Genomic DNA, 10312 nt, shown 5'->3' with positions numbered 1-10312 from the left:
CTCTCTGTGTAAAGAAATATGAAACAGAATTATTTTTCATTTTGGAATTGTGCTGCTGCTGACATGATATTAAGAATAAAAAAAAAATATATTTCTGGTCTAGCATCCTGAGTTTGGCTCTTGCATCCTTCTGCTGTCCAGATTGAAGTTGGCCATCTTGCCCACCGGCAGTATGCAAACCCAACCTGGGGCCGGCTACGGCAGGAGATCTGCAACGAGCACTCATGCACAATGTTAGCTCGGAGGTGGAAAATGGTCCCTTGTTTGCAGATGAGCTGATCTAAGCCTTTCTTTGCCAGGATATTACCAATTGCACAATTATGTGTGGAACAGTGGTTGGGAGGTCTCTTTTTAAATAGTAACACACCAGGGGGCTTGCCTTCGCTACGTGCTTTCTCTCTCAGCACTTCTCACTATTTCTGTTCAGTTCCAGTAACGCTGGCCATGTAGGAACACCAGCGTATGCACGGTGCCTGGTAACGTAGTCCAGTTCGCGTGTAACCAGGCTACGCAACCCCAATCCTAAATGTGTTGAACACTCTTCCAAGAGTAATTAGGGGTCGATGCTGCTTGCTTAAGCATAGGAACTATTTTAGATGACCTAAGGCATCTGCTGCATCCATGTGGGAGTGGTGGATGGGATACAGGATGCCCAGGAACTGGAATGCACCCCCGGAGACGAGAAGAGATGCCCGAGGCCACATAAGTGTTTCCTACTCCAGAGTTATCCTTACATATAAGGGAACTAATTCCAGTCACTGCTGCAAGCTTGGCTTTTACGTGAAAGCCGAACTCTTTTGCTGGTTAAATCCCTTCCAGAATCACAGACAGAGGTGTATTAATGTATTGCCGGCACAGGTCTGGACCATGCATCCAGGCACCCCAGCACTGTCTGAGAGGGAGTTTCCTAATTTAGGACTTGTAAGGATACCCTGTATCTTCGTAGTGCTCGTTAAAGTGTTACAGCTGTAATGAATTCATCTTCATTACACGCTTGGGAGGTAAAGGAGTACTCTTGTCCCCGTAAAAGGCTGACAGATAAAAGGAGGCAGAGAATCAGAGAGACTCAGACCAGGCGCAGAGCCTGAAAAGTAATTACATGCCTAAACAGCTTTGGGAAGAAGCGTCTAAGTGGCAGATCTGGGGCTTGAACCTCTGTCAGCCCCCTCAGGACCAAATCTTTCTTCTTGTGCTGTGATGGTACGGATCAGAAGAACTCAATTATTTACAAATCCTATAGCCGCAGGTATGTGCTCACGCACGCACCGCCCCCCTGGAGATGGGAATTGATTTGGATAAGACCTGAGCTGTCATTCGTACTGCTAATCCAGCGCAAATCAGACTTGGTTGTTTTGGTTTTTTTTCCCTCAGGGACCAGAAAAAGGTACTGCACTTTCCACTGCAAAGAATCTGTTTTCAGTTGTCCTACACTTGTTCATCACAATGTTTAGGAAAACACTAGGTTTTCTAAGGGAAATACAATCTTTTGCCATTTTTCTGGCATGGCTGAAAGCAGAAAGTATCTGAAATGTCTTGAAAACTGATCAGGAGATTTTGCTTTGATTTGTTTCTAGGTTTTTTGTTTTGTTTTGTTTTTAACTGAATAGAGGGGTTTGCAAAGGTTAGGTAAGGGATTTAAGACTGCACCCCAGATGTGTTACCATAGCCTTGCACCACTCTCATGCAGCTGCTCGAGCTGGTGGTGGCAGGTCAATAAAACAAGCATTTGGTGATTAGACATTTTTCAGGCTTGCAAGTGATGCATTTCAAATGAACGAGGGTTTCTTCATACCTCTGTTAACGAATTCTCTTCGACCATCTTGTTCATGCTGTATATCACTCAGGAGCAGCTGGAGCACACACACATATTGACTTCTGTACTGCAAGTCTCCCAAGGTCTCTCTTCTGTACTGCAAGGGACCCACCCAGACTCCTCACGCATCCCCTGAATCCTCTCCTCCAGAGCTCCAGAGAGTACGGGTTCCGATCTAAATTTCCAGTACACAGACACCAAATCCAAGATACTCCCTCTAGCTCCAACCAGTCACTATCGTGTGTTTCCGTATGTGATGTTCAGAGATTTAGCATGGGATGGAGCAACTGGTTTTGAAACTCATGTGAAACACAGGTTTGAATTAGACCTGAACCACAACGATGCAAGACCGGATTGGCTCAGTGGTGAGCTTCAGCACCTGATGGGGTGAAGGCCCATCCTCACTGATTTTCCTGGAGGGATAATTGTGCAAAATCCATTTTTTCGCTCCTGACATTAGTTCTACTTAGTCTCTTTGCGATTATTTTCTTTGGGCACAGCAGGGTGAATTGATCTACAAAATATTTGCAGGGACGGTGGAGGATTAAGTATCTCACACAGATACTTCAATGCAATGGTTGTTACCCAGGACGGCAGAGAGAAAAACAGGGTGGGGTAAGGGAGTTGTTCATTTTCTTCCACTAAGGTCAGCCTTAAATAACTCTCCCACCTCCCTCAGAGGCTGAAACAAGATAATAAGGACAAAAAATGTCAGAGCAAAGCACGGGGCCTCTCTATTTACAGCAAAGGCCAAATCGCTAACCAACAGATCGGAGCTTGCTTTCTAAACACCGATAAGCGGCAACTTTGAATTAACAGCCCCGGTTCCTCTGCTGCTGTAAATCAGCCTGACCCTGACTGCCCGCAGCACCCCAGTGCCTCCCCCCCTGGCCAGGGGCTCCCGGGCAGGAGGAGGGGGCTGCAGCGGTGGGCTCACCCCTCCTGGCCCCCGGAGATCCCTGTGCCTGGCTCCAAACACCCCCCGCCTCCCCCTCCCCAGCGCCCTAACACTAACAAGCCTTATCAGTAGGATTTACACCTCCTTGTCTAGGAACCCATAGGCAACCCTACAGGCTGGTTACCAGTGTGCATCCAAATCCTTAAAGTAGCTTTAAGTGCTCAAAATGATCCACTTACCCGGCGATAATTGATGATATTGGACCTGGGAGTCCCCACGCCCTGGCAGGGGAGAGCAGAGCACGCTACAGTGGGGTCCGGCCGACCGTGAGCAGGGAGGGGGTCAGCCCTTCTGCAGGTCCTTGGCACCTCCCAGCCTCGGTGGAGCATCCCGGAAGCGAGGAATAACCAGTGTAGCTGGCAACAACGCCAGGGAGATGGAGGCCTGGGAACAGCCACCACGTACAGGAGGAATGGTGAGTTGGGGTTTTTTTCATTGCTGGATGCCGTGTTAGGAAAGGTCCTTTGGTGCAGAGCAGTGCCAGTTGGTGAAACACCAATTCACATGCGGGTGATGCTGTGGGAACGAAGGGGAAGGAGGAAGAAATCACAGCTCCTGTCTCGGGTCCCAATCCAGCTGGAAGCATCTGAAGCGCTAAAGCTTGGAGCACCCTGCGAAGGCAAAGGAGTGAGCGGTACCTCTGCATGGCAAGCCACTAGAGAAAAGTGGAGCCTCACGGCAGTGGCATCAGGGCAGCATTAGCCAAAATCTCCAAGAGTACCCTAATAGCAAAACAGGGACTTTTAAAGTTAAGTTTATTCTAGAAAACATAGTCTCAAAGTTTCATATTTAAACTCAGCAGAAAGTGTGGTGGAGAATTACATTGTCCTCAATGTCCACTTGCAGCCCCCAGTTTTATCATCGGATAAACTGTGGCAGATGTCTACGGTGCACCCACAGCTGCAGAGATGAACAGTGGCAGAAAACACAAATGGATGTAACATAATCATTAATTTTCAATCCATGAGAACACTTTACAGCAGGGGACAAATCCAGTCTGAGCCAGTGAAAACCGTTCCTTCATTTTTCAGCATTTTCCTCTTTAATCCCTTGCTGCATCAGCTGGTAATATCACCCATCACTTTCTGCTATGTCTGCTGCTCTCTGGTGGCCTGCCCATGATTTCCAGCATCATGGCCAAGGACTTCTTCTCTATTTTACCAAAGGCTTCTCCAGGTCACCCATTCCGTTGCTTTCCAAGTGGTGCCTGTGATGCAACCTGCTGTGGAAGCCATGGTGGTAACACCGTAAAACCTTAGTGCCTACAGTTGTGGACACTGGAGAGAACTCCCTGATGGACTCAATGGCCCCTCTCATGGTTGTTTCCTGAGGACCAGGTCAAGATTCTCTTTGGTTGTTCTCATGGATTTCCATGGCATAAAGAAGGCCAGATGTGGTATCAGTGCTGAAAATGTCTATTTTTGGATTGATGCTGATCAGGCTACTTTTCCAGTGCTTCTCCACTCTGTGGAAGTTATTTGTTACTTTTGTTGTTCATTACTTGTCCTCTAGCAGGGTGTCATCACCTCTTCTAATGTTTCTCTATCTACGCCAAGGATTACTTTGGGGCCATTAATAGCCACAGATTTCATCTTCTCCTCATTGATAAACAAACTAATTTGTTCTGCTGCGTCTGCTAATAGCTATGTCTAGGAACTATTAGCAGCTCTTATGTTCTATTTTCTGCTCTACCTTCTCAAAAAATACGTGGCCAGTAATATTTTAATAGGGTTAAAAGGAGCATACCCGTTTTTTCCATCTGTATTTATAACCTTGCATATGCTCTTCCCAAGGCAGATTGGAAAGATTTTGGGAGCTTTACTCTGGAGATCATTAGATTTGATCTATTTTGCTTGGGTAGTTGTACTTGTATAGAGGTTTGACCCTGCAGAAGCCGGGGGCACTTGAGCAAGGTACAGCCAAACCAATTTGCAGGTTCCGTGGTCCCAGGTGAGCTGGGCTGGCAAAAGGTCAGAACTTCCCTGCTGAGATGTGCAATATGTTCAGGATGGGTGGCCAGAGGGTTTGGGTCATAGGAGGCCATTCTCAGAGCCACGGCACACTCAGGAAACTCCCTTGTTCTCTAATGAAAGCTGCCATCTCTTTGGAGTTGCTCTATGGAGCATCTTCTACCAGTGAGCTGCATCTCCAGAGGTGCAGATGTACTCATGACCCTCTCCACTGTTAGCAGCTAACCCAAAAATGATGGAAACCGATGGGTCAGACCTGGTTGGTTACACTGGTGTCCCTGGCCAGGAAGAGCCTGGAAAATTGTGCAATCCACACAGTCTGGCAGGAGCATCTCCCTTAGCCCAGTTGCCAGCGGGGCGATGGGGCTGACTCACATGCCCTGCACCCAGGCGGCCACCCAGATTAGTTTATAGAAGCAGCTGAGATTACTTGTATCCCAGTGAGTGGCCTCCTTCTCTGCTTGCACAATACCCCTTTGGAACCAAGGGCATCTCTCATTGTGTGGCTGCAGATAAGCCGCAGAGCCTCACCCTTCGCTACAGCAGCCCCCAAGCCCACGGCGGCTGCCTCACCTGCCACGTATCTCTGGAGGCATCACAGGATTTGGTTGCAAGCGTTGCCATGATTACGCACCCGCCCTGGTCCCAGGTTCACCTCCCCACCCTTCATCTCGTGGCACTGGGCGGTCACATGTTGCTGGCTGGGCGGTCACACGCTACCGTTCCACGGGTGCTTGGACACGCCAATGGGAGCACAGCTGCTGGAAACCACATGGAGACAAGGAGCACAGAGGATGCTGGCTTCCCCGCTCCACACTGCGCTGCCGGCGGCTGATGCCCCCTGCATAGGGAGCTGAGCAAAGCCTGGAGGGGATAACTGCTGGGCCTCGGGGGGTCCTCATCTCCCCATGCCAAGAGAAAAGCTACTCCTCTGTAGCTCAAATGGGCCGTGTGCTTGAGTGCATTGCCCTCACTACACATCCCCATCTACTAGGTGGCCATACTGGGGTACCTCCCAGGTGCTGGACACCCCCAAAAGCTGCTCTTGGGCATGCAGACCCCTCCAGGTGCCTCGGGACTGTGTTTCAGCAGGCTGCTTGGCGCAGTGCAGGGCTGCATTGGCAGGCAGCACCTCCTCTGGGACTATTTATTTTACAAGCCACTGAATTCGTCCTCCAGGGAAAAGGAGGCATGCAGTTACTGATGGTGCTCTCTGCTCTGCTTTTGGGGCAACACACACCCGGGGATGGGCAGAGCAGCCCCGGCGGTGGCTGCTGAGCGTGAGAGCAGTGGCAGGGATGCGGGTGGCATTTTGGGGTCCCTGGGTGCTCTCCGAGAACTCGTTCACCTCCAGACCTGACCTTTGCTGTCAGTAAAACTTGCACAAACTTGTAATTGTTAACTTGTTCTCCTGTAGCGGGCTTGTTACTTTTTTTCAGGACAGGGTTCGAAAATGCTAGACATCTACAGTAGTAAAGATTTTATTGTGCTGGCAACGGACTGTAAAACTTGATTACATGACACTGGGGATTGCCTAAACTTTGTTCCCACTGATGCAACTGCTCGGGGTCGGGGGGACGTGAGTGAGGGAGGTGGCTTCGAGTCACGTCCAGAGGTGGTTTAGCATGAAGGGCAGGAGCCAGGAGTAGCCCACCCTTCGGCTCACTGAGCCCAATGTGGAGCTGAGAAGCTGGGGGGGTCACAGGAGGCACGTGTAGCGGAAATGATGGATAAGTGTTTGGCCCGTCACTGATAATCACACGAAAATCATAGGGAAGCCCAACCTAGAAGAAGTAAGCTGAGATTTTTCTATAGAAAAATCTTTTCTGTCAAGAAATGGCCTCCCTTCTTGGCCCCTGCTCTCAGTTCGCTGCTGACATGGAACTTTTCGATCTCAGACAAAACTTTCCGCAGTTTATATCCATTTTATATCTGTTTATATCACCGCTAGCATTTTTCATATTTCAAAGGACCATTTATGGTAAGAAAATACGATTTCCAATAAATAATCAAAGTGATCATATTTTGGAGGGGGGAAAAAAGTCATAGTAGGAAACTTGCAAAAAACTCTGGCCCGTGCTGAACTTTGAGCCAGCATGATATCTTTTTTCCTTTCAATAAAACTTCTGGCTTATTTCTGCACCCAAACTACAGTGAGCCAAGAGGGATTCCTGAATGCTCGGGTACAGTCAGCCTTTCCCCTGCTGGTGCATGCCGCAGAAATACCACAGGTTTTTTGAAGCTACCTCCAGGATTTGGTTAGCCAAGAGTAAGAGAGGCAACAGACTCATAACATGGCACTTCCAACACAAAATAAAATAGCTTTTTTTGCTACATCAGTGGGGTAAGCACTGGCGAAGGGGGAAACCCAGCAGGGAAGCTACCCAGAAGGGAGAAGATAGTGGATAGAGGAGCCTCCTTACAAAGTCCCACTGTCAATAAAACATGAGTTCAGGTGAGCTCAGGTAACAAAAGTGCAAGAAGGAAAACCCTAAATGGCAAATCTCAGCGTGTGATTAACCTGGGGAACACCCTGCTCCAGGGCCTTTCCAAGGCGACCACTGGCCTGAGGTCCACTCGACCTCACAGTGTGGTAACTGCAGGAAAACGACTGCTAAGGGGATCCATAGGGTAATTCTGCAAGTTGTCCCCTTCGTGTGAGATACTGGGTGGGGGCTCCCTGCTCTGGAGGAAGCATGAGCAGCACAAGGATTCTGCTCCTGGCTTCGACAACCTACTTCAAATGGGGTAAAATGCCAGGTTTTGTCCTGCGTAGCTGCTAATTCCCCATCTTCTCCTGGTAGAAAGAAGGTCTGAGTAAGTAAATTCCCTGTACTCATATCTTGCTGAAACCTGAGACCCTCCTCATGGGTATACCTCTAGGTCATTCAAGTACATCCAATATCTTTTTTGAGGGGAAGGGAGATAGAGATAGTGTTACACATTGTGCAGAAATGCTATTAACTGTAGTTGAGCATCACAACTTGGATTTATTAGCAGGAGGCTGAAAGACCTACATGGCAGGGGATGTAACTGATAACCTTGTCTCACATCCATTTGAGCAAATGAGTCTCCTCCCTGTACGCTCATCAGAGATTTAGCACTTCTCATGAGCCTTTTTGCAATCGCAGTCATTTAGCAAACATATGATACTTCACACTTCAAGCCATGACAGGGGCACATGGGACTTCCTACCTCCTAGATGCTGATGGACAAATTGCTTTGGCTACTCAAGAAATCAAGGGTCTGGTTTGAGTCTCAAGGTATTGTGCTGATTTTGGTGAACTTCCTTCTGTTTTATACTGCATATGGAGAATCAAATCTTATTCTAAATTAAACAAGCATCACAGTTCAAGAGTCCTTTTCATTGGTGCTAAGCACTTGTAGTCTCAAAATTTAGAGCAATATGAAGTTTGAAGATCATCTCATCCCCAGCATTTAAAATAGGCCTTTTCAGGCAGGAAAGAAAAAAATATACACTTTAAGCAGAAAAAGGTACAGGCATGCTATTGGTGGCAGAAAAGTTGAGCACCAGAGGTATCAAAAAAATGGGGTAATGTTGCAAAAGAGAGAGAGCGCTAGATCTGTTGCCAAAATCAGACCCATGAAAGCCAGCGGACCACTCCTGGCCCATCATCTCTTATTAAAAGTGAACTTACCAGCCAGAACAGGGATAATGAGCTATCTCCTGGTTTTCACTGGGATTTACCAGAAATGTTTCTTGGTGTCAAAGACACAATTTTGGGCAGAGCCCCAGAGAGATGAACTGAGGTGCTCAGAGCTCTCACCTGCAAATGGCAGAGACAGAATCTCTGCTCTGCTTAATCCCAAATAGGAATTTGAAGGGGCACCGGGCAGATGAAGAAGGGGACCTGCCTTTTCAGTGGGAGAAGGGGGAAAGGTTGATTTTTGCACATACAAAATTTCAAATGCTCTAACTCTGGCCCTGCGCTGAGCTAGAGCGACGACCCAAGGTCTTCTGCAAAATGCAGGTGTTATTCCTCCCCCAGCCCAAACTGTGGACACGTGCCTCTCGCTGTGCACCGCATGGCCAGCGAGCAGGGCCGCAGATAGCCTCAGCACAATAATGTGTTTTCCTCCCTCTAACACCTGACAGTAGCATGGTCTCACCGACAACTTGGTCCCATCTCTGCATACTTTCCAAGGTGATATTAATCAAACAGATTAACATGTTTGCCTTTAATTTACATTTCAGAAACAGCTGTTGAGCCACCTCAATGCCAGCAGTGCCTATTGCCAGCATTAGTGTCATTACTAATCATTGCAGCTGTAATAGCACCATTATCTCCTGCTAAAAGGGTCACTGATGGCTCAGGACAGAGCTTCAAGGAAGCAAAAACAGGTCGGATGAAATGAGATGGAAACTGCAAACTGTTGCTGCTCTCTTAACTTGCATAAAGTCCTGTTGATGCTATGTAGAGGGAAATTAATGTGCACAAGCAGCAAAAATTTTGGCCAGAGTGTCATCGAGGAGGTGGGGCTCACGCTATCTCTTGTGTCACTTGGGCTAATGTAAAGCATATAAATATGGGAAAGAGAGAATGGGGATATTACTACCAGCCAAACAGTCTTCATCTCTCTGAGCGAACTTCTCTCCATCTCTTGCTGCCACTTCTTTGGGTAAGTCTGATTTTAGCTTCTACCTGTTTCGCAGAGTTGTTTTCTTAAATTGATGTAGCTGGTGGTGACAAGTGCTGGCTTGCTAGTCCAAGAAAATGAGGTCTCCTCAGGTCTTTGAGCACATTGTGCTGATTTTGGGCCATCATCATAATTAACAGCCCCTCTGACTTGGCAGAGGGATTTTTTCCTCTGAAGGTGTCTGCTGATCTCAACTCTCCTGTGCAAGTATGCTACAGGGCTCAGTGGGATGGCTCTTCCAGTCGTTTGGCCTTTTGGGGGAAGACAACAGGGAGGCCAGGACTGATGTGAGCATGAGGGTGGAGGTGGACTTCTGGTTATAATCATTAGTCGTTTACTGCAACTGCCTGGTGCAGAAAGCTCTCCTTCCCTCTCAAGCTAGGTCATCTTTAGAAGGTCCATCTGCTACTTTGGTCTCATTTTCATGCCACAGGAGCTGAAGGACATAAAATATTTGATGGCAACCTGTTTCTCCCTCCTAGACCTCCCTGTGTCTCCTCTGCCTCTTAACTCTAGGCCTCATCCTGGTCACCATGGCTCTCTGGATCCGATCGCTGCCTCTCCTGGCCCTTCTTGCTCTTTCCAGCCCCGGGACCAGCCACGCGGCTGCCAACCAGCACCTCTGTGGCTCCCACTTGGTGGAGGCTCTCTACCTGGTGTGTGGAGAGCGAGGTTTCTTCTACTCCCCCAAAGCCCGACGGGACATTGAGCAGCCTCTAGGTAAGTCAGGCTGACCTTGAATGCAGTCATATGCTATGTGATGCAAAAGGCAACAGCCGCCTATCTTTAACGGTGACACCAGGAATGTCCTTGATGAGGAATGCCAGGAATACCTTTAACATACCAACAACATCACATTGCCAATGAAAAGCTCTTCAGGTTAAAGAGGTTGATGGGAGGGCAGGTAGGGAA

At 48.2% G+C, this 10312-nt stretch overlaps 1 protein-coding gene across 1 annotated transcript in view; it reads left to right on the top strand.

The window, feature by feature from the left end:
- Window positions 1-9933: 9933 nt before the first annotated feature.
- INS (insulin) overlaps window positions 9934-10312 on the top strand; it is a 3444-nt gene continuing 3065 nt past the window's right edge. The window contains exon 1 of the mRNA XM_009891991.1: window positions 9934-10120. Within this exon, the coding sequence (XP_009890293.1) occupies window positions 9934-10120 (187 nt within the window). The remainder of the gene's footprint in view (window positions 10121-10312) is intronic.

This window comes from Charadrius vociferus, unplaced genomic scaffold (genome assembly GCF_000708025.1).
Source record: "Charadrius vociferus isolate BGI_N301 unplaced genomic scaffold, ASM70802v2 scaffold179, whole genome shotgun sequence".
NCBI classification, from domain to species: Eukaryota; Metazoa; Chordata; class Aves; order Charadriiformes; family Charadriidae; genus Charadrius; species Charadrius vociferus.
The sequence above is the reverse complement of the archived record's forward strand: the minus strand, read 5'-3'. Positions and strand labels throughout refer to the sequence as shown.